This window comes from Myotis daubentonii, chromosome 5 (genome assembly GCF_963259705.1).
Source record: "Myotis daubentonii chromosome 5, mMyoDau2.1, whole genome shotgun sequence".
Lineage (NCBI taxonomy): Eukaryota > Metazoa > Chordata > Mammalia > Chiroptera > Vespertilionidae > Myotis > Myotis daubentonii.
The window spans coordinates 1059650-1084607 of record NC_081844.1 but is presented as its reverse complement, the minus strand read 5'-3'; the positions used below and the strand labels follow the sequence as shown (position 1 = coordinate 1084607).

The following is a 24958-nucleotide window of genomic DNA, read 5'->3' as shown; positions in this document are numbered from 1 at the left end:
GCGGAGAGGCTCCCGAGGGCGCTGGCCCCCAGAGCAGGGGCGGGTAAATACGAGCCACCAAGCTGGTGCTTGTCTGTCGTGACCCCTTCGCAGGTTCCAGCGAAGCTTGTCTGGTGCAGCTCTGGTGGCAGGCGTGGTGGGGGTTCTGGTGAGAAGCGCGTGCGTGAGGGTCAGGGGCCCAGAATGGTGTGAGCGCAAGAGGAACACGGGTCCTTGGAGGGTGCTGTGCGGAATAACTGGGCGAGAGGACACGCTCGTGCTGGGGAGCGAGGCGGCCAAGGAAGGAAGCCGGGGTCTGCGCGCAGTGACAGGTGGAGCGGCTCAGACATCCATGACAGGCCGCAGCCGCACCTGCCCCCGTCCCCTTCCTAACGTGTAAATCGTGACCAGCAGTGCTTTTGTGAGTCAAGTAAGTTGGGAGAAAAAGATTCCAGGATCCACTCTAAGCAGTAGCTTCCCAAACACAGTTGCTGTCTGGTTTGGAAAGAAGCCTCAGTGGTTTTCGGAGAAACATGTGTGAGCTTGTTAACATGTGGGAAGACTTGGTCTGCTCTCCTGATGCAGAAGGGAAGGGGCCAGGGAAGGCAGTCTGTCGCATAGAAGACGCTGTGCTCTGCGGTCCCTTCAAAGTGGCTGAAAGCCATCTAAACCCAGTCCCAGCTGCCTTAGGACGGCCACGCCACTCCTCGTCTAACACGTTCATCACATCAAAATGTACCTTCACCAACGATTTAACCTGCGTTCACTCCAAGCACACTAACTCAGTTGTTGCTAGCTCAATGTCAACTTATCAAAGACTTACTGTTTCTCTAAATTCGTATTCTAAGAAGAAATATTACTTTGGAGAAAATACTCATACAGAGGTCACTAGATAATTTAACTATGTTAGTAAGTCTCAATGATAGTTGCTACATCATTAATAGCAGAAGCAAATCATGGCTTTAACCTTACAAGTTAGTAAAATCCACACTCAAGTGCACAATCTCATCTGTATCACACAATCATCTCACCCATGTCACACCTCCTCACCCATCACACCTCCTCCCCGTCTCACACCCCTCCCCGTCTCACACTATTCTCACCCGTTTCACAGCCCCTCACCTGTCTCACACCACCTCACTTGTATTATACATGCTGTTTCAAAAGGAACAGTTAGTGTTAGGCACCCAGATTTAAATATTAAGCACGTTGCTTCTATGCAGTTAAGAAAAAATTAAAAGCAAAGAAAGGCTTTCACTCCAATAGTTTCCTCTGAAGGTACCTGAGTCACTAAGTACTTCCCCATCAATAACGCGGTCACCAGGCTGCTTAAGAGCTGTTCAAGATATGAATGAAAAAAGTGACCCCACAAAACCCGGGGTGGTGCACACATATGAACGGGGAGGCAGCCAATCAATGATCCTCTCTCCTCGTTGATGTTTCTATTTCTCTCCTTCTCCCTTTCCCTCTGAAACCAATAAAAATCTATTTTAAAAAAATGACACAAAACAACCCCCCCCATATGCTAACAATTGTCCTATCAGGCAGGTATTTTCACAGATGGCCCAGTTCCCAGCCTTTTCCCTTCCCAGCTGGCTACTTAGAAGACAAAAAGGATAACACCAGCTGAAAATAGACTAATGGATCCTCCTTCCCCAAATGGCAAAAGCCAATGTAACAAAGGTGAACACATGGCTTTCCGGTGAAGCCGCTGGCGCCCACACCCACTGCCCGCTCAGTCCCCAGACGGGCCAGCTTCCCGGCGGGACCAGGACAGATGCCCCAGAGAAAGCAGAGAAAGCCTCACCCTCTTCGTCAGAGACGTCCAGCACCTCGGTCATGGTCTCGGGAACATTCAGCTTGTGTTTCTCAGTGATCGTCTGCGAAGAGAAAGAGCATTCATGCTTGAAAACAAACTCCCAGCAGACGCCAGGAGCCAGGGGAGCCAAGCTCCGCGTCGGCACAAGGCCTGTCTGTCTGAAGTTCTCTCTCTGCTTTTCTCTCAGGAAAACCCACGTCCTCTGAGGACAAAAGGCCACGGACCCGCGAGGCTGCACCCGAGAAAGCCCGCTGCTGTGAGTTCCCACTCGAACAGCCAGTCCGTTTGCAGCGGCACAAACGGCCCATCGTCCGGAGCCGGCGGCTCGCCGCGCTCAGGGCCTCCCTGAAGTGAACTCCAGAAAAGCCTTAAAGGAGCAACGAACATATGCAATTTATTAAAACCAAGCCCGGGGAAAGATGTGGTAAACCACGTGAAAGACGTAGGTTGTCTGGGCAGAAAACGGGTCTTCTGGGCCCAGAGGGGGGACGCTGGTCCGCTCTGCGCGCCTGGCCTGTGTGTGGCTGGTCAGCCTCCCGGCCACGCTCCAGCTCCCAGCTGCGGGGGAAGACCAGGCTCCAATGCGAACTTCCCCTGTCCGCTGTGAGGCCTTGCTGGGCCCTTGCTTCTCCGTGCCTCAATTTCTTCATCTGTGAACAGTGATGACAACACTGCTCACCAGTTGTTATAAAGATCAGATGAGATAACATATACAGGAGCCCTAAGAGCGGCTGGCATACGTCAGTGCTCACTGCACATCAGCTGGCATAAGCGGTTCTATTGTAACTCGGTACTAAGGTGTCGAACGCTGAAGAGCCTGGGCGTTCGGTCACTCAGGCACCAGGGAAGCAGAGTGGCCACTGTGGGCCAGGAGCTGTTTCAGACACATCCACTGGCGTCGTTACAGGAAGTTTAAAATAACGAATCTCAAAATGAGAGTAGAGTCTTCACCAAAAGCCACGGAGACACAGGAAGCAGGTTGTGTAGGGCTTTAAGCTTCGCTACACAGATGTTATTAACCTGGAAAAATTATGTGAAAAGTTTAGAAGGTTCTGTTCTCAGCGTCCTGTCTCTTTAAGATAATGGCACACGGGATAAGCAAGCGTCACAGATGTGGGTGTTCCGGGCGCGCACAGCAGAGTGCAGGAGTGACGCTCCTCGTGCAGACGGACACCGAGCCTTCTGGGCAACGGACTAGATTCCCAGGAAACGCCCGACTCCGCCTCGAAGGCTGTCGCGGGGGACAGGCATCACGGCATCGGCGATGGCGATCCGCTCCCGCTGGGGAAGAGGTGGAACTCGGAACCCTGGCATCTTCTTAAAACGGCTGCCAAAGAACTCCCCAGCATTTAAACGACAGCACGACGCCATTTCATGGTGGCGGCTTATTCCGTGCTTTAGGCGCTGCCTATCAGTGGTTACACACAGCATAAGAGGGTGGGTCACTTTAAAATTATGCAAATAATACGTAGAACCGACAGCTGACCCATAGGGGCCGCCTGGGTCGCATCTCACGGTTCTCCCAGCCGCCTCGGGAGACTGCCTCCTGCTCCACCGCCAGGAACGGGGCCCCTGTCCCAACGCCCCTGCCCGCACAGTGACCCCCGGGGCGAGCTGTCCCTGCCCCGGTGCCTCGCGGAGCAAAGGTTAGAGAAACAGCCACGATTCCAAACGCCTCCTTCCCCAGCGGCTGCCCGACGCCTCTCCCTGCACAAGGGCTTCAGGGGAAGACCTGGGAGGGGGCGCAGCTCAGACACCCACGTGGCTGCTCCAGGGCACGTTTCACGAATGAATCCGAGGCGATGTCTGTCGGCTGTGCAGCTGTCGTTCAACTCTTCCACTGAAGAGGTGACAGCGTAAAGTTTAATTTTACTTTACATAATTATTAAGTTGTCTGTGCTGTTTGCCTGTCATGGTGAGTGGCTGTTATTTTAGTGAGTCTGTGGACTTTAGGAAATGATACTGAACATGATGCTTCTGTGAACATACAAAGGGGCCAGGTAAGAGGGTTTTTCTTAAATTGAAAATTAGGTGAAAAATTTTCTTTCGCAAAATTCCTGCGAAGCTCCTTTTAGCAAAGCCAAGCTCTGTGATGCCGGAGGGTTAAGAGCATGGGCTTTGGGATCTGACAAACTCAACTTGAACCCCAGACGCACCCCTGCAGTTCCGGAGCTTTGTTGCGTGTTAGCGTCATCGATGACACTGCTGTGCGGAGGAAGGAATGAAAACCTCTCCCCCAAGAGCAGACGCGCAAGACTCGCGTAACCGAGAGGAGTAAGTTCATTTTTCAATGCTTAACCCGATTCCATTTCAGAAAACAATAGACTTGCAATCATGAGAGAAGAACTGACTGAGAGGCAGGAGGAAAGACAGGCCCATCAGCGGTCACCAACCCTTCGGGCCTCACGGACCATCAGTGATCCACAGACCACTGTTGGCAGCCGTTGCATTAGACCACGCAGCCAGGGAGACCCTTCCCCGCTGACCCATGCTGACCCCCCACTGACCCCTGCTGGAGCGCATGCCAGGGGCCTTGTATTTGTCAGGGGCTTCTCACCTGCAGGGTCCGGTGGTTTTACTGGGGCAGAGCTCAGCTCGGCAGCGTGAGAGCAGCAGTTACAGAGGAGAAACACAGCCCACAGAATTCTGAGGCTTTCGTGCCCCAGAGCTGGGTGTGGGGACTGGCCGTCTATCGGTTCACAGGGGATCTGAGTGCCCCCAGAGCTGGGTGTGGGGCTGGCCGTGTGTCTGAGAACCTGTGGCCAGTGTTTAGAACGCCGACTGCCTCGTGATAACGTGGCCTGTGTAGCATGGGTCTCTCACTCTAAGTGACAGAGCTGCCATCTCTAACAATGGACACGTCTGACCCACCGTTTTGTTGAGCTAAAGAAGAATTTTTTTTCTTAAAGAGCCCATGTGCCACCCTCCAGGCCACCATGTGGAGCTGCTGCTGGGGGAGGTGATGTCTGCACCGCTGACCACTCCTCAGCACTGGTTTCTACCCAGAAACCCTTCAAGTGGATTAATGAGGCGAATGGAAGGGAAAAAAGCACAAGGTACAGAAAAGGATGCAGGCGCACCCCTCGCTGGGACCTGATGAAGAGGCACACACGCCCAAGTGCCCAGAAAAGGAGCCGTAAGAACAGCCGTGCTTGGCCGCCTGGGATGCCCACGCCGCTTCAGAGACGCCCAACAGGACAAGACTCTCCCTCCTGCGGAGGGAGGCGCGCCGGGTCTAAGCCGGCAGGGGGCAAGGACGGCCACTACGATTCACCTCCAGAGCGACTCGGGGTGAGTGTGAGCAGAAACGGGCCTGTGTTTCTCCTATGTAATTTCTGGAAGAAACTTCACTTTGAACGTTTAAAAATAGCCCGGCCAGGTAGCTCCGTCAGTTGGAGCCTCCTCCAGTACCCCAAAAGGTTGTGGGTTCGATTCCCAGGCAGGGCACCTAGGTTGCAGGTTTGTCCCTGGTCAGGATGTATATGGGAGGCAACTGATCGATGTCTCTCACATCCACGACCCCCTCCCTCTCTCTGCCCCTTTCTCTAAAGTCAATGAAATCATATCCTCGGGTGAGGATTAAAAAATCTTTAAAAATACTGTGGCACAGGGCACAGGCTTTAAAACTGCCCGAGAAAACAAGCGGCGTGACCCTCCGCGTCCGCGACATCGCCTCGCGTCCAGAAATAAACCCGACGTCCCCCACATAGGACAGGTCCCGGCAGCTGTGCTCACCCACCGCTGCGTCACGGGGCTGCTGTTGCCCGGGAACACACGCCTTCCTCCCACCTCCCACCGGGCCCATCGTCTGCGCCTGGGCTGTCGCAGGAACCTCCTTCCGTGTTCGCAGCGGCCGAGGTTTGGCCGCAGGGCCCGGTGCTCTGCTGTCCACTTACCCACTTTCCAAATAAGCCGCCGAGCTGCGTCTGCAGCTTCAGAAACATCACCAACAAGTCGATGCAAAGAGACTCGCCCTGGGAGGCACCCAGCTCTGCTCCGCAGGCCCCGGCCCCAGGACCCTCGTCCCGCTGAGTCCCCCCAGCCCGGTGGGCAGAGGCCATGCACCCTGCCCTAGCAGGCTGTTTCCCTACTAAGCGCACTCAGTTCTTTTTGAATAAAACATAATCAGAGACAGAGAGGACGTGGGGCAGAACGGGTCTCCGGGGAACCTTCAGACCAGCTGTGAGCACTGCAGGGACCAGGGCCTCTCGGGGCTGCGTCCCCTCTGCTCAAATGAGAAGTTTGCCAGGACTGTCCTGCCCCTGGGCTGGCAGCTGAGGTCACACCCAACCTCAGCTCGAGGGCAGAGGAGCAGGAAAAAGCAACGAGGCCCTGTGAACTCACTCGCACACTCCGCCGGGACGTGCAGGACGCAGGAGCTCGGCCGCGGCCTGTGAGTGCCCTCCCACTGTGGCCCTCAGTTGCTGCCCAGAGTCACCCCCAGAAGTTGAGACCGCGGCGCAGGACGTGGGGTGGGGGGAGAGGGCGCGACGGGAAAGCTGAGCTCAAGCAGAAGCCCTGGGCCCCTTACTCACTGTCGTGGTGGTGGTGACCTCCTCCGTCACAACCTTCAGGGTGTCGACCACTGAGATGTAGCCCAGCCGCTTAGCGATGGCCAGGGCCGTGTTGCCATTCTTGAGAGGGGGACGGGGGGGGGGGGGGGAGAAGGAGGGAGGAGGAGAGAGGGAGAGGGAGAGAGAGAGAATGGAGCCAGTGAGCTCACCGCCCCAGGAGCCAGCGCCTCCTCCAACGCCAGGCGCGGTGGAGGAAATCACTCGTTTTCACCATCACATCTGAATGTGTCTTGGTAACTTCTCCAGCCTGGAGAGCGGGTCACCATGGAAACACAACAAGCTGCATCTGCCCCTCCTCCTAACGAGAAGCACTTGCGGCTTTAACCCCTGGGTGGTCAGCTCTGGGGGCTGGATGGTGCTGGGAACGGGAGGCCTCCAGACCCAGCCTGGCTGAGGGCCGCCTTCCCCAGGACAGGCCGGTTCAGGGAGGGCAGGCCGCCTCAGGGCACCGTCCCTGTGCGCAGACACCACAGCAAACAGCAGGCCCCTGCGCAGGCCTGGGGAGCCCGGGGTGAATCACACCACCTCGTTTACATCTTAATGGCCCCTTGTCCCAGGAGCCTGTCTAAGCCAGAGGAAGCGGTGGGCCCAGCCTCCAGCCCCCAAGCCCAGATCGCCAGCCGCACTGAGGCTACCACAGAGCTGGGGCCTGAGGGTGGAGGCCCTTCTCAGGAGGGGTGGGGACTGTGGCACCCTGTTCTGCTCAGCCTGAGCACGGCTGGGGCAGGTGACACACGGACACTGTCCTACTTCAGACACCACATGAGGAGGCAGGGGCTTTGGAAAAGACAACGATGCTGGGAACAGAGGCAGCAGGAGAAGAGGAGCCCAAGCAGGAGGTGGAGGGGCTCACGGAAGAGCCACAGGCTGAGCCCCCAGGCTGCGCAGGGTGGTGAGGCTGGGCATCGGGCAGCACCATTCACGGGTCCCCGGTAGTCAGAGGTGACTCAGCAGCACTAACAGAGGGTCCCCACCACCCCTGGCGTTGGCCGTGGCAGAGGGACCGGGGTGCGGGGGGCCTTACCGTGGTGGTGGCATCGGGTCGCGCCCCATGCTGCAGCAGCACATTGATGATGTGTGTGTGGCCCTGCTGTGCGGCCTGGTGCAGGGGCGTGTAACCACTCTGGGGGGGGGGGGGGGGGCGAGGCGGGAGGAGGAGAAGGAGAAGCCTGTTAGCCTGCGTTCAAGGCCATCTTACTTATGACAATGCTGTGTATGGGGGCGGCTGCCCCAGGAGCCCGCTCCCAGCAGCACACACGCCCGCACACCTTCTGCCCCGTGAGTAAAGGGAGACAGGCGACTGGCGTCTCCGACACTGTTCTGAGCCATGAGCATGGAAACATGAGCCCGGGCCGCCACTGGAGCAGCGGTGGCGAGGAGACCCACGGTCTTTACATTTTGGTTCTGTCCCCACCTGGCCGGTCTCGCTTCCAAGGAAGTGAGGAGGAGCCGTGAGGTGAGTAGGGCCGCCTGGCTCTGGACGTGCTGGTGCAGGGACACGGGCAGAGTAAAGGGACAGCCCCGCGTCGGGGGACACAAGTGGGAACGGGGGAAGGAGTTTCTTCACGGCCACGCCACAGCCACACCCGTGGAGAAAGTCATGGCAGCCAGAGCTGTGCTACCCTTATCCGCTGGCCTCGCCCGACAGAAGCTTCCACGTCTGTCAGACCCACCGTGTGCTCTGTGCACTGCGTAGCCGTCAACCATGGACCTGTCAGAGCGTCTGTCCCTGCGATATGGTGTCACAGCTGCTTCGCGACCAGCACGCAACACGCTTCTCCATCTGCATGTGTCTACTGTGCACGCAGGACGCCAGGTCCCCCCTGCTGTCCCTCCACGTCCCCCTGCTGTCCCTGCACGTCCCCCCTGCTGTCCCTGCACGTCCCCCTGCTGTCCCTCCACGTCCCCCTGCTGTCCCTGCACGTCCCCCCTGCTGTCCCTGCACGTCCCCCTGCTGTCCCTGCACGTCCCCCTGCTGTCCCTCCACGACCCCCTGCTGTCCCTCCACGACCCCCTGCTGTCCCTGCACGTCCCCCATGCTGTCCCTACACGTCCCCCTGCTGTCCCTGCACGTCCCCCTGCTGTCCCTCCACGTCCCCCTGCTGTCCCTCCACGTCCCCCTGCTGTCCCTCCACGTCCCCCTGCTGTCCCTCCACGACCCCCTGCTGTCCCTCCACGACCCCCTGCTGTCCCTCCACGTCCCCCTGCTGTCCCTGCTACATCCCCCGTCACTGTGGCCTTCTGTCTGGGGGCTGTGTCCACGCCTGTGACCCACGGTCTGAGCATGGCTGTGTTCATGCATCCTGGGAGTGACCCAGGAACCTGGGAAACTTAACGGTCACAGAGACACTGCTCCCGTCACATCACCTGTGGACACCGAGGAGCCTGGAAGAAGTGAGAGTTTTTCTAAATATCCCTCCTTCCCACCATGTTTACAGATGTGCCCATGGAGCCATCACCTGGCCAGGCCCAGCAGCACTTGCAGACATTCCTGGGCTGCACAGGAGACCCCTGCTACCCAGTTGATGCCGCCACGGCCATGTTCTTGCCCCAGCAGCTCGCACTGCCTGCGGGACACGGTCTACGTGGGCACTGCAGCCAGAAAGACGACCGTGGAGGTGTTCCCAGGGCTCGGGGCAGCTCACAGGCTTCGCAGACCATTTGGCTGAAGCTCCACCTGCCGCCTTAGGCCCATCCTGCCGGGAGCCCCCCGCCCAGCACTTCTCCCCACAACCAGCACCCCTGACCTCTGACCTCCCCACCCCCGCCCCGCCCAGTTACAAATGAAAACGCCAAAACTTCGAATTCTGATAAGGATCAGATATGCAGTCCACACTATTTTTCTTTCGTTTCTCTGAAGTGACAGGAAAATGCTAGCAAACACTGTCTTTCTTTCTCTGAGACTCTTCACCTTAGAGCAGTGATGGCGAACCTATGACATGCGTGTCAGAGGTGACACACGAACTCATTTTTTTGGTTGATTTTTCTTTGTTAAATGGCATTTAAATATCTACACTAATAAAAGAGAAACATGGTAATTGGCGTACGACCGCTACCCTTCCCATTGGCTAATCAGGGTGATATGCAAATTAACTGTCAGCCAGGATGGCGGCCGGCAGCCAGGCAGCTGATGCGAACAGGGAGGCTTGCTTGCTTCAGTGACGGAGGACTCCAACGTTCCCCGCCTGCCTTGCCGGCCTCTCAGCTGCAACTCTAAGCAACTATGTTGCAAATACAGAAGATAAACAAAACCCCAGAAACCTGCTTCAGCCGGACCGCAACATTGTATCAAATACAGACAGTAAACAAAGGCCAGAAACCTGTTTTCAGCAGCTGAGGCCTCAGAGCTAAAGCTGGCCCAGAATAAAAAAGAAAAAGAAAAAAAGGAGTGGTTGGGAGCTTCAGTCACCTGTCAGCCTGAAAACGGCCCTCAGCCCCTCAGCCAGACTGGCCAGGCACCCCAGTGGGGACTCCCACCCTAAAGGGTGTGTGACCAGATGCAAACAGCCATCATCCCCTCACCCAGGCTGGCCAGGCACCCAAGTGGGACCCCCAACCTGATCCAGGACACCCTTCAGGGCAAACCAGCCGGCCCCCACCCATGCACCAGGCCTCTATCCTATATAGTAAAAGGGTAATATGCCTCCCAGCACTGGGATCAGCGGAGCCACGAGGCCTCCTGGCACCGGGATCAGCGTGACAGGGGGCAGCGCCCAAACCCCCTGATCGCCCTGCGGCTCTGTGTGTGACAGGGTGCAGCCCCCTAACCCCCTGATTGGCCCTGTTCTGTGGGTGATAGAGGGTGGCGCCCAAACCCCGCCCTCCCCCCCACGGGCCCTGCTCTGTGTGTGACGGGGTAGAGCCATAACCTCCCCATCGGCCCTGCCCTGAGTGTGATAGTGGCGGCGCCCCAACCCCCTGATTGGCCCTGCTCTGTGGGTGATAAGAGGGCAGCGCCCCAACCCCCTGATCTGCCCTGCTCTGTGTGTGACAGTGGGGAGCTCCTCAACCCCCTGATCGGCCCTGCTCTATGTGTGACAGGGTACGGAGCCACAACCCCCCTGATGGGCCCTGCTCTGTGCATGACAGGGGGCAGCGCCCCAACACCCTGATCAACCCTGCTCTGTGTGTGACAGGGTACGGAGCCCCAACCCCCCTGATGGGCCCTGCTCTGTGCATGACAGGGGGCAGCGCCCCAACCCCCTGATCCGCCCTGCTCTGTGCGTGACAAGGGGTGGCGCCGCAACTTCCCTATTGACCCTGCCTTGAGTATGACAGGGGGCGGTGCCCCAACCCTCCAATCGGCCGTACCCTGAGCTTGACTAGGGGTGGCATCGCAACCTTCAGATCCGCCCTGCTCTGTGCATGACAGAGGCGGCACCCCAACTCCCCAATCGGCCCTGCTCTGAGCCCGACCAGGGGCTGCACCTAGGGATTGGGCCTGCCCTCTGGCACCCGGGAGCAGGCCTAAGCCAGCAGGTCGTTATCTCCCGAGGGGTCCCAGACTGCGAGAGGGCACAGGCCAGGCTGAGGGACCCCCTCTCCCTCCCGAGTGCACAAATTTTTGTGCACAGGGCCTCTAGTATAAAATAAATATTAAAAATATAAGTCTTTTTTTTACTATGGTTGCAAATATAAAAAAATGTCTATATGTGACACGGCACCAGAGTTAAGTTAGGGTTTTTCAAAATGCTGACATGCCGAGCTCAAAAGGTTCGCCATCACTGCCTTAGAGTCTAATTCACAAAGGCTCTACACCCAGCATGTCAAACTCGCAAGCCACAGGCCTCATTTATTTGGCCCATGTTAGTCTTTGAGTTTGACATGCTTGCCTTACACGTGGACTTCGAAACTCTCTTTGCAAACTATCCTATAATTAATCCAACCTGTTTGCCTCAAGCTGCTGTTACAGGGTTCAATTCTAATTCTAAGTGACGAGCAGTTCCATGAAAGGAGTTCACTTTGCCAAATGTTTACACCAAGTCACGAAAGTTTCAGGAGTAAAGTCAATATTTGTATTTTCATAGCAACCAATTTTAGTAACTATGGTTACACGAGATATGAAAAAAGACTTCCTTCTACAAAATGTCATTCTCTGTGAAAAAACCCGTTTACGAAAAGGACATCCTCTGAACATGTGTGTTTACCCACTGAAGACACATAAGATACATTTACTTCCAAAAGCAAATAAAATTGACATCAATGAAAAAAAAAAACACAAAAAAACAAAAAAACCCTGAAAAGTTAAAATGAGAACTTTCTCTCAACCAAAAATCCATTTGAGTGCAGATCAAACCCCAGGAGGCAAATGCTTCATCGTGGGACGCCTGGCTTCCCAGCTTATAACCATGCAACAACCAACATGTCACAACACGCGTGACCATCACCAGGCTCTGCCGCCGCGAGCGTCCCTGACTCCAGCAGGAAGCTCCACCCACGTGCTCTGTGGAGCTGGCCCAGCAAACCCGTGCGGCGCTAGCGCCCATGTGAGGCAGCGCTTACAGTCGCCGCACGCCAAGTTCAGGAGAACTCGGAACAGGCAGCGGCTCTTCTTGCCCGAGTCGGACGGAAGGCTCTGAGTTTGCCCGGCTGGAGCTCCGCTGGTTGGAGCACTGTCCTGTGCACAGAAGGGCCACGGAGGCTCCATTTCCGGTCGGGGCAGGGTTGGGAGGCAACCAGTCCACGTTTCTCTCTCCCTCGTCCTTCCTGTCTCTCTGAATCGATGAGAACATGCCCTTGGGTGAGGATTAAAGGAAACGGGGAAAAGGTTCTGCAGGAAGCATCTCGGAGGTGTCTTAGGTGAGTTTCGCCACTTGAGGAGGAGAGCAGCTGAGGAGAGGGAAGGCCATGAGCAGCACGGGGTCCTAGACGTTGCAGACACTCAGAGCTGTAGGGCGGGGGGTGTCACCTGAAAGTTACCTTAGGTCGGGGCACACTAGGAGGCTAGGAAGAACGGGAGGGGGACTAAGTCCGGGTCAGGAGCACGTGGGAGGAGGAGGCAGCATGGACTCACGTCAGGGGGAGGAGTGAGGCTGCTGAGGTTTCAGACATGCGAGCGCACAGAGCCCGGGCCTGAACCACACACAGTGCCTGGGTCTGAGCTCCGATCCCATCGCTCCTGCTCTGTGACCTCAGACAGGTGACATGAATTCAGGGTAACACAGACGTGGGATCTGACCGGTGAGACTCTGGCTGACCTTCAACCCATGAACCAAGAGGTCCCCACTTCAATTCCGTCAGGGCACATGCCCGGGTTGTGGGTTTGATCCCCAGTAGAGGGCATGCAGGAGGCAGCCGGCAGGTATTTCTCTCTCATTGACTTTCTCTCTCTCACACACCTTTGTGAGGAGTCCTTTAAAAAGAGGAAGGCGCTGGGTCTAGGCCCGTCTGTGCTTCCTCGGGTGAGGGCTGGGGCGGGCCAAGACCGGAGGCGCAGCGTCCCAGCAGGGCCCCAGGGTGAGGTGCTAGCTCCTCAGCTCCCTGAACTGACACCAGCTCTGAGCCCAGCCTGCAGGCTGTTAAGATTATTAGAACGAAAAGCCTCAGCCCCTTGCACAACCTACACCGTGTGCTCAGAGTCACTTTAGAAAAACTAACATAAAAGCATGTGTGTACGACAGTGAACGCACGGAGCGTCCACGCGGCTGAAACTTTGTGAAAGAAATGAGGTGAGAACAGCATTTACCTTGGTTTTGGCGTTGACATTGGCTCCTTGCTTCAGAAGGAAGTTGACCATTTTCACATTTCCATAGTGACAGGCCACAATTAAAGGAGTGTAACCGAGCTGTAATAACAATAAACAAGCAAATGACCGCTCACTAAATACACCTTGGGGCGGAGGGGGCGGGGGGGGGAGGACAGAGTTTCAGTCGCAACAAGACATTCTACCTGACTGTAAAGATATTACTTAGCGGGTGAGACACACTCTACCCCACTGCACAGCTATGACTTAGTGGGTGTGACACACTCTACTCGACAGTACAGCTATTACTTAGCGGTGAGACACACTCTGTACAGCTAATACTTAGTGGGTGTGACACACTCTAACTGTACAGCTATTACTTAGTGGGTGTGACACACTCTGACTGTACAGCTATTACTTAGTGGGTGTGACACACTCTGACTGTACAGCTATTACTTAGTGGGTGTGACACACTCTACCCAACTGTACAGCTAATACTTAGTGGATGTGACACACTCTGACTGTACAGCTATTACTTAGTGGGTGTGACACACTCTGATTGTACAGCTATTACTTAGTGGATGTGACACGCTCTGTACAGCTATTACTTAGTGGATGTGACACACTCTGACTGTACAGCTATTACTTAGTGGATGTGACACACTCTGTACAGCTAATACTTAGTGGGTGTGACACACTCTGACTGTACAGCTATTACTTAGTGGATGTGACACACGCTGTACAGCTAATACTTAGTGGGTGTGACACACTCTGCCTGTACAGCTATTACTTAGTGTGTGTGACACACTCTGATGTACAGCTATTACTTAGTGTGTGTGACACACTCTGACTGTACAGCTATTACTTAGTGTGTGTGACACACTCTGAAAGTACAGCTATTACTTAGTGGATGTGACACACTCTGTACAGCTATTACTTAGTGGGTGTGACACACTCTGACTGTACAGCTATTACTTAGTGGGTGTGACACACTCTGTACAGCTAATACTTAGTGGGTGTGACACACTCTGACTGTACAGTTATTACTTAGTGGGTGTGACACACTCTGACTGTACAGCTATTACTTAGTCGGTGTGACACACTCTGACTGTACAGCTATTACTTAGTGGATGTGACACGCTCTGTACAGCTAATACTTAGTGGGTGTGACACACTCTGACTGTACAGCTATTACTTAGTGGATGTGACACACTCTGACTGTACAGCTAATACTTAGTGGGTGTGACACACTCTGACTGTGCAGCTAATACTTAGTGGGTGTGACACACTCTGACTGTACAGCTAATACTTAGTGGGTGTGACACACTCTGACTGTACAGTTATTACTTAGTGGGTGTGACACACTCTGACTGTACAGCTATTACTTAGTGGGTGTGACACACTCTGACTGTACAGTTATTACTTAGTGGGTGTGACACACTCTGACTCTACAGCTATTACTTAGTGGGTGTGACACACTCTGATTGTACAGCTATTACTTAGTGGATGTGACACGCTCTGTACAGCTATTACTTAGTGGGTGTGACACACTCTGACTGTACAGCTATTACTTAGTGGGTGTGACACACTCTGACTGTACAGCTAATACTTAGTGGGTGTGACACACTCTGACTGTGCAGCTAATACTTAGTGGATGTGACACACACTGACTGTGCAGCTAATACTTAGTGGGTGTGACACACTCTGACTGTACAGTTATTACTTAGTGGGTGTGACACTCTGACTGTACAGCTATTACTTAGTGGGTGTGACACACTCTGACTGTGCAGCTAATACTTAGTGGGTGTGACACACTCTGACTGTACAGCTAATACTTAGTGGGTGTGACACACTCTGACTGTGCAGCTAATACTTAGTGGGTGTGACACACTCTGACTGTACAGCTATTACTTAATGGGTGTGACACACTGTACAGCTATTACTTAGTGGGTGTGACACACTCTAACTGTACAGCTATTACTTAATGGGTGTGACACACTGTACAGCTATTACTTAGTGGGTGTGACACACTCTAACTGTACAGCTATTACTTAATGGGTGTGACACACTGACTGTACACCTATTACTTAGTAGGTGTGACACACTCTACCCGACTGTACAGCTATTACTTAGTGGGTGTGACACACTGACTGTACAGCTAATACTTAGCGGGTGTGACACGCTCTGACTGTACAGTTATTACTTAATGGGTGTGACACACTGACTGTACAGCTATTACTTAGCGGGTGTGACACACTCTGGCTGTACAGTTATTACTTAGTGGGTGTGACACACTGACTGTACAGCTATTACTTAGTGGGTGTGACACACTCTGACTGTACAGGTATTACTTAGCGGGTGTGACACACTCTGGCTGTACAGTTACTACTTAGTGGGTGTGACACACTGACTGTACAGCTATTACTTAGCAGGTTTGACACACTCTGGCTGTATAGTTATTACTTAGTGGGTGTGACACACTCTGACTGTACAGCTATTACTTAATGGGTGTGACACACTGACTGTACAGCTATTACTTAGTGGGTGTGACACACTCTAACTGTACAGCTATTACTTAATGGGTGTGATACACTGACTGTACACCTATTACTTAGTAGGTGTGACACACTCTACCCGACTGTACAGCTATTACTTAGTGGGTGTGACACACTCTGACTGTACAGCTAATACTTAGCGGGTGTGACACGCTCTGACTGTACAGTTATTACTTAGTGGGTGTGACACGCTCTGACTGTACAGTTATTACTTAGTGGGTGTGACACACTCTGACTCTACAGCTATTACTTAGTGGGTGTGACACACTCTGATTGTACAGCTATTACTTAGTGGATGTGACACGCTCTGTACAGCTATTACTTAGTGGGTGTGACACACTCTGACTGTACAGCTATTACTTAGTGGGTGTGACACACTCTGACTGTACAGCTAATACTTAGTGGGTGTGACACACTCTGACTGTGCAGCTAATACTTAGTGGATGTGACACACACTGACTGTGCAGCTAATACTTAGTGGGTGTGACACACTCTGACTGTACAGTTATTACTTAGTGGGTGTGACACTCTGACTGTACAGCTATTACTTAGTGGGTGTGACACACTCTGACTGTGCAGCTAATACTTAGTGGGTGTGACACACTCTGACTGTACAGCTAATACTTAGTGGGTGTGACACACTCTGACTGTGCAGCTAATACTTAGTGGGTGTGACACACTCTGACTGTACAGCTAATACTTAGTGGGTGTGACACACTCTGACTGTACAGTTATTACTTAGTGGGTGTGACACACTCTGACTGTACAGCTATTACTTAGTGGGTGTGACACACTCTGACTGTACAGTTATTACTTAGTGGGTGTGACACACTGACTGTACAGCTATCACTTAGTGGGTGTGACACACTCTGACTGTACAGTTATTACTTAGTGGGTGTGACACACTGACTGTACAGCTATCACTTAGCGGGTGTGACACACTCTGACTGTACAGCTAATACTTAGTGGGTGTGACACACTCTGGCTGTACAGTTATTACTTAGTGGGTGTGACACACTGACTGTACAGCTATTACTTAGTGGGTGTGACACACTCTGGCTGTACAGTTATTACTTAGTGGGTGTGACACTGACTGTACAGCTATTACTTAGTGGGTGTGACACACTCTGGCTGTACAGTTATTACTTAGTGGGTGTGACACACTCTGACTGTACAGCTATTACTTAGCGGGTGTGACACACTCTGACTGTACAGCTAATACTTAGTGGGTGTGACACACTCTGACTGTACAGTTATTACTTAGTGGGTGTGACACACTGACTGTACAGCTATTACTTAGTGGGTGTGACACACTCTGGCTGTACAGTTATTACTTAGTGGGTGTGACACACTGACTGTACAGCTATTACTTAGTGGGTGTGACACACTCTGGCTGTACAGTTATTACTTAGTGGGTGTGACACACTGACTGTACAGCTATTAGCGGGTGTGACACACTGACTGTACAGCTATTACTTAGTGGGTGTGACACACTCTACCCGACTGTACAGTTATTACTTAGTCGGTGTGAGACTGACTGTACAGCTATTACTTAGTGGGTGTGACACACTCTGGCTGTACAGTTATTACTTAGTGGGTGTGACACGCTGACTGTACAGCTATTACTTAGTGGGTGTGACACACTCTGACTGTACAGCTATTACTTAGTGGGTGTGACACACTGACTGTACAGCTATTACTTAGCGGGTGTGACACACTCTAACTGTACAGCTATTACTTAATGGGTGTGACACACTGACTGTACACCTATTACTTAGTAGGTGTGACACACTCTACCCGACTGTACAGCTATTACTTAGTGGGTGTGACACACTCTGACTGTACAACTAATACTTAGCGGGTGTGACACGCTCTGGCTGTACAGTTATTACTTAGTGGGTGTGACACACTGACTGTACAGCTATTACTTAGCGGGTGTGACACACTCTGGCTGTACAGTTATTACTTAATGGGTGTGACACACTGACTGTACAGCTATTACTTAGTGGGTGTGACACACTCTGACTGTACAGCTATTACTTAGCGGGTGTGACACACTCTGGCTGTACAGTTACTACTTAGTGGGTGTGACACACTGACTGTACAGCTATTACTTAGCGGGTGTGACACACTGGCTGTATAGTTATTACTTAGTGGGTGTGACACACTCTGACTGTACAGCTATTACTTAATGGGTGTGACACACTGACTGTACAGCTATTACTTAGTGGGTGTGACACACTCTAACTGTACAGCTATTACTTAATGGGTGTGACACACTGACTGTACACCTATTACTTAGTAGGTGTGACACACTCTACCCGACTGTACAGCTATTACTTAGTGGGTGTGACACACTGACTGTACAGCTAATACTTAGCGGGTGTGACACGCTCTGACTGTACAGTTATTACTTAATGGGTGTGACACACTGACTGTACAGCTATTACTTAGCGGGTGTGACACACTCTGGCTGTACAGTTATTACTTAGTGGGTGTGACACACTGACTGTACAGCTATTACTTAGTGGGTGTGACACACTCTGACTGTACAGGTATTACTTAGCGGGTGTGACACACTCTGGCTGTACAGTTACTACTTAGTGGGTGTGACACACTGACTGTACAGCTATTACTTAGCAGGTTTGACACACTCTGGCTGTATAGTTATTACTTAGTGGGTGTGACACACTCTGACTGTACAGCTATTACTTAATGGGTGTGACACACTGACTGTACAGCTATTACTTAGTGGGTGTGACACACTCTAACTGTACAGCTATTACTTAATGGGTGTGATACACTGACTGTACACCTATTACTTAGTAGGTGTGACACACTCTACCCGACTGTACAGCTATTACTTAGTGGGTGTGACACACTCTGACTGTACAGCTAATACTTAGCGGGTGTGACACGCTCTGACGGTACAGTTATTACTTAGTGGGTGTGACACGCTCTGACTGTACAGCTATTACTTAGTGGGTGTGACACACTCTAACTGTACAGCTATTACTTAATGGGTGTGACACACTGGCTGTACAGCTATTACTTAGTAGGTGTGACACACTCTACCCGACTGTACAGCTATTACTTAGTGGGTGTGACACACTCTGACTGTACAGCTAATACTTAGCGGGTGTGACACGCTCTGACTGTACAGTTATTACTTAGTGGGTGTGACACGCTCTGACTGTACAGTTATTACTTAGTGGGTGTGACACACTCTGACTGTACAGCTATTACTTAATGGGTGTGACACACTGACTGTACAGCTATTACTTAGTAGGTGTGACACACTCTACCCGACTGTACAGCTATTACTTAGTGGGTGTGACACACTCTGACTGTACAGCTAATACTTAGCGGGTGTGACACGCTCTGACTGTACAGTTATTACTTAGTGGGTGTGACACGCTCTGACTGTACAGTTATTAGTTAGTGGGTGTGACACACTGACTGTACAGCTATTACTTAGTAGGTGTGACACACTCTACCCGACTGTACAGCTATTACTTAGTCGGTGTGAGACTGACTGTACAGATGTTACTTAGGTGTGCATCCCGTGGACACAAACACGGGGGAGCATACTGGGAACAAAGGACTTCACACCAGCAAAGGAGACCAAGCATGCATGTGACTTAACCTGAACAAGAGCTAAGAGAGGGGCACAGATGGTGGGATCTGAAAACAGGTGGGAGAGATGAGGCCAGAGAGGGCCAGGCGGGGATGCAGGAAAATGCAGCAGAGGTGGAATGCGGGGTTCATGCAAAGTGAGGGTAAAGCCACGTCAGCGAAGGGCATGGAGAGAGTGGGTGCAGGAGAAAGCAGGTCACCGCCTGGCTGAGCAGCAGGGAGCAGGCCGTGTGGGCGCAGCACTGGGATTTCTGCTCCTCTCTCCATCCGGACTTGGTTCTGGGAGCAGGAGGCCCACCAGTGTGTGAGCAGGACGGACTTGTGAGGAGGGGGACAGGGACGCGGGTGCCCTGATGAGGTGGCTGGGAGTCACCCAGGGCGGGACCCACCACAGTGACAGGAGCCTGTACCTTCGTGTGGGCATCCTGGTCCGCCCCGTGCCTGACGAGAATGTCGGCGACGTTCACTTTGTCCTCCTGGGCTGCGAGGTGCAAGGCTGTGAGTCCGCTCTGCAGAGAGAATGGGAGCGGCGGGTACAGGGGCGAAGATGCACTGATCGTCTATAATATCCCATCTTGAAAAAAGTCCTGCAATACAGCTTCTCCCTGGAAACCACATCTTTTGAAATTGAAGACAAACCCCCTAAGTTATGGCCACTTTCCACTCAAGGCAGGTCCTCTGCTCCCCAACACTGTCAGCCAATCGTTTTCTCTGTTGGGCACTTACATCATGACCTGCGACATTAAAACAAGTCAGCGAAGGTGCTCCCAGGAACACGCCCTTCAGCCCATCTGTGCCTCCGGCTGAGTCCATTTATTCACTGAAGTAACTGGCCCACCAGCCACCACTTCTACCTGATAAGCACTGCAACCGTCTGCCTTTCCCTCAATAAATCATCACATCGGCGCACAAATGTCATTACCGGAATGAGCTCAGCATGGCTCTCTCCAGCCCAAGGCAGGGCACTGCTGTCTAGGGTCCTCCAGGGGCTAAATAGGAGGTGGCCCCATCGTTTGTACACAGCACCATCCATTGGCCAGTTTTACGTAGAATGCCTGGCGTGTGAGCACCAGCGATGGCTTTAACCGGATGCCAGTGGAGCACTGTTCACAGTCAGGCAGGCACAGGGCCCAGGGCCGGAGGGGAGAGGCTCAGTCCGTCTCTGCCACAGTCTGGCAGCCTCCACACGGGGGAAGGCGCTCCCATCGAGATAGGCATTTAAAGAGCACTTTTTTTTCCAGAGAAGAAGGAAGAAAAAGAGAGCTAGAATCATCAGCGATGAGAGCGAATCACTGACCAGCTGCCTCCTGCCCGGCCCTCACTGGGGATCAAGCCCACAATCCAGGCAGGTGCCCTGATTTGAAGTGTGAGCTCCTGGTTCCTAGGTCAGTGCTCAACCACTAAGCCACGCTGGCCGGGCTAAAGGGCATCTTTAAAAGCTGAATCACTAGTCTGTGTCACAGGTGTTTTTTGAGTACCATTCACATGCCCGGAATTGAGCCTATCAGTGGGCAGTTTCTGCCCCATAGCGTCCTGTTCAGTTCAGTCTCTCCGTTCCGTCTCTCTCCCGCTCAGACGGAAGCAGCGGGATCGTCCCGGAGCCGGCAGCCCTCGCCCATGCACACCCAGTTAAAACCGGCAGGCCTGTCTCCACAGCCAGGCGAGGCCAGGGCGGCTAAGCCATGTCTCCAAAACCCGTGATCTCCAGCCACGGGCTCCTCAGGGGCAAACGTGTACGTGTAAAAGTCACGTCTGCATACTGGATCATGTATTGTCCCTGACCCTCATTCTATTTTTGTTGTTGCTGTTGATCGCCACCCGAGGATATTTTCCTATTGATTTTTAGAGAGAGTGGAAGGGAGGGGAGAAACACAGAGAGAGAAACATCAACTGGTTGCCTCCCACACATGCTGTGACCAGGGCAGGGATCGAGCCTGAAACCGAGGTTCGTGCCCTTGACTGGAACCAAACCTGGGACCCTTCAGTTCACAGGCCAACACTATCCACTGAGCCAAACCGGCTAGAGCCCAACTCTTATTCTTGTGCAGTTACTGTGTGTGTCCACAGGCCATTCTCCGGGAAAGGCTGAGATGACTGGGCTGCTTTATCACAGACAGCGATTCCCTGACCACCACCCACCCCAGGTGAAGTGGGCTCAGGACCTGCGTTCCACTGTGTCCCTGACCCATGCACAGGGCTCCTGAGGCTCAGGGCTGGAGAGCGACATGGGCAGTGGGCACGGACCAGCAGGCAGATGGCCCCAGATGGCACCACCACCTTCCTCCAGGCTTTGGAGTTCGGACTGCAGGCAGAACGAGCAGGCAGGACAGAGCGTGGACGGCCCGAACCCTGGGCCTCTGGGGGTGACCGCACACTCAGAGGGGCACAGAAGGCAGCTCCCAGAGGGACGGACTGTAACGGGCTCACAGGAAAAGGCAGGGCGCGAGGACGCACCACAATCTGTGTGCCTGTCCTGGCTCCGTGGTTTCCCGGCCCCGCGGCCAGTCCTCAGCTGCCCTGGAATCCGTCACAGGCCCGCCTCCCTTCCAACCCCTCGCTCTGTCCACGTCTGCACAGACGGCTTCTCCGTTCACTCATCCCAAAGGCTCGTGGCCGAACCCAGAGACAAAGCGAATACCTTGGTCGATGTGTGGACGTCGGCGCCCTTGTCCAGGAGCGAGGTGACCATGTCCGCGTGCCCCTCCTGGGAGGCCAGGTGCAGCGGGGTCACGCCCTGCTTGGTCACCACATTGGTCTCAGCCCCGTAGCTGAGGAGCGTGGACGCAATCTGCGTCTGGTTCTTCTTGGCGGCGATGTGCAGGGGAGTGTAGCCGTTCTGCAAAGAGTGAGAGGAACGGGGTGAGCTCAGCTGCTGCCCTGGGGGACACACATCTCTGGAGGCAGCCGACAGGAGAGCTAGAAGCCAGCGTATGATGGTCAATGCAAGTCCCCACCCGACCCCGGAGTCGCTGAAGCAGTGTCTCAGGGCACCGCAGGGTAGAGGGGGGGACAGGGGAGCCCCAAACCTCCAAACCCGCCCTGGGACACGGTCCCTCCTGAAGAGCAGCCTGAGGGGTGCCGGTGCCCTGTGCACGCCCCCACCCCCTAACACCAGAGGGTCCAGGCCTCCCTGCTCTCCTCCCCCAGGCCAGCCCTCCCCCCTCAGCCTCCCTGGCAGGACCCGGTTTCCAAGCCTCTGCACTGGGGGGGTCGTCCAGGACCAGCCAGTCAGGCTGCCCTTGGACCCGCCTGCGGGACCCAGCAGCACGCACACATGCACACACGCATGCACATACATGCACACACGTGCACAGACACACGCATACGTACACACGCAGACACATATGCACACACAGACATACACGCACACACATGCGCACATACACACGCAAGCAGCACTACCAGCAGAACCGCGTGGAGCTCCTGCAGGGTCCTGTTCCCACCTCCTGCCCACATGCTGGGCGTTTGCACGCCTTCCTCACTCAGAGGCCACCCCAGGTTCCGACCCCAGGCCGGGGTCCCGGCAGCAGGCAGCCCCGCGCCTCACCTTGGCCGTGGCGTGCGGGGAGGCGCCTCGCTCCAGCAGCAGCACGGCCACGTCCTGGTGGTCATAGTGGGCGGCCACGTGCAGCGGGGTCAGGCCGTTCTGCAAGGGCGGGGGCGGGGTCCCGGTGAGCGAGTGACCGGGCGGGGCGCCGGGCCCCTCCGAGCGCATCGGTTCCCACCAGCAGCCGGAGCCCGGGGGTCAGGGCCCAGCTGCCCGCGGGTTCCCTCGGGGGGCCCGCCCACCGGAACCCAACCCACCGGGCGGGCCGCGCTCGCAGGTCTCCACCCGCTGGGACCAGGGCGCGGCGTGGCCGTGGGCGGGGAGGACAGGGGCGTACCTTCCCCGCCGAGTCGGCCGCCACGCGCCGGTGCAGCAGCAGCTTGGCCACGTCCAGGCTGCCGTACTTGGCGGCCACGTGCAGCGGAGTGAAGCCTTTCTGAAAGGGAACGGGGAGCGGCGCTCACCTTCCGACCGACCGACCGCCCGGGAACACGCGGGGCCGACGGGGTGACGCTGGCCTTCCGGGCGGACAGCAGGACGGGGAGTGTGAGCGCGGCGGCGGGAAGGGACTCCGTGGGGAGCCCGCCCCCCGTGAAACTCCTCTGGGAAAGGCCCCGCTCCCCACGGGCACGGGCTGTTTGCACGCGCCGCTGCCCCAGGCCCTGCTCCCTCCGTCTCTATGCGGACGCCAGGCCTGCGTGTCAGCGCCTCTGTAGTTCCCACGCGTCCCCGACTCAGAGCGCAGGGCGGAGGGTCCCACCGCCACCTCCGCTCCATCGTCTCGGCCACAAAGGATCGCCCACGCTGTCCCGGCACCAAGTGGCGAGGTCGGCCCGGACAGCGAAGGGGCGGCCTGCGCTCCTCCCCCACGTAGCACGTCCCCCACGTAGCACGTCCCCTCACGTGGCACGTTCCCCCTCACGCTGCACGTCCCCCACGTAGCACGTCCCCTCACGTGGCACGTCCTTCACATAGCACGTCCCCTCACGTAGCACGTTCCCCCTCATGTAGCACGTTCCCCCTCAGGCTGCACGTCCCCCACGTAGCACGTCCCCCACGCAGCACGTCCCCCCACGCAGCACGTCCCCCCCCCCCGCACAGCAGGTTCTCCCCATGCAGCATGTCCCCCCCCACGTAGCACATCCCTCAGAGCACGTCCCCCACGTAGCACGTCCCCCACGCAGCACGTCCCCCCACGCAGCACGTCCCCCACGCAGCACGTCCCCCACGCAGCACGTCCCCCACGCACAGCAGGTTCTCCCCATGCAGCACGTCCCCCACGCAGCACATCCCTCAGAGCACGTCCCCCACGCAGCACGTCCCCCCACGCAGCACGTCCCCCACGCAGCACGTCCCCCCCGCACAGCAGGTTCTCCCCATGCAGCACGTCCCCCACGCAGCACATCCCTCAGAGCACGTCCCCCACACAGCAGTCCCCCATGCAGCACGTTCCCCCTCACGCTACACGTCCCCCACGTAGCACGTCCCCTTACGTGGCACGTTCTCCCCCACGCAGCACGTCCCTCACATAGCACGTCCCCTCACGGAGCACGTTCCCCCTCACGCTGCACGTCCCCCACGTAGCACGTCCCCCACATAGCACGTCCCCTCACGTGGCACGTTCCCCCTCACGCTGCACGTCCCCCACGTAGCACGTCCCCTCACGTGGCACGTTCCCCATCATGCTGCACGTCCCCCACGTAGCACGTCCCCCACGTAGCACGTCCCCTCACGTGGCACGTTCCCCATCATGCTGCACGTCCCCCACGTAGCACGTCCCCTCACGTGGCACGTTCCCCCTCACGCTGCACGTCCCCCACGTAGCACGTCCCCTCACGTGGCACGTTCTCCCCCACGCAGCACGTCCCTCACATAGCACGTCCCCTCGCACAGCACGTCCCCTTCACAGGTCACCACACGCGCTGTTTCCAAGGAGGAGGCCGTCCTCCTTGCACTTCTTCGTGAACCGGGGCGCTGGCAGGGCCTTGGAGAAGCGTGAACCCCACCTTTCCGCGGACCCACAGGGGAGGCGTCCTCGTTCCTGCCGGAGCGCACGGTCCACGGAGCGCCATCTCCCCGGCACCCTCAGGGCCGGCGGCGCCCCGGGAAGCTCCGGGACCTCTCGCTGTCGGGCGGCCTCCGTCTGGCCCGGCTGGGAGGCCCCGG

General features: G+C 55.4%; 1 protein-coding gene across 40 annotated transcripts in view; it reads right to left on the bottom strand.

Moving 5' to 3' along the window:
* ANK2 (ankyrin 2) overlaps positions 1-24958 on the bottom strand; it is a 362059-nt gene that overhangs the window by 61843 nt on the left and 275258 nt on the right. For 23 of the 40 annotated variants that reach the window (XM_059695512.1, XM_059695543.1, XM_059695533.1 and 20 more), the window contains 8 exons: positions 23130-23228; positions 22793-22891; positions 21884-22081; positions 19656-19754; positions 13058-13156; positions 7397-7495; positions 6334-6432; positions 1787-1859 (listed from right to left, as the gene is read on the bottom strand). In XM_059695512.1, coding sequence (XP_059551495.1) covers positions 1787-1859; positions 6334-6432; positions 7397-7495; positions 13058-13156; positions 19656-19754; positions 21884-22081; positions 22793-22891; positions 23130-23228 — 865 coding nt within the window. Of the gene's footprint in view, positions 1-1261; positions 1316-1786; positions 1860-6333; positions 6433-7396; positions 7496-13057; positions 13157-19655; positions 19755-21883; positions 22082-22792; positions 22892-23129; positions 23229-24958 lie in introns of all 40 variants that reach the window. The other 17 variants (XM_059695513.1, XM_059695517.1, XM_059695506.1 and 14 more) reach the window with 1 other exon arrangement.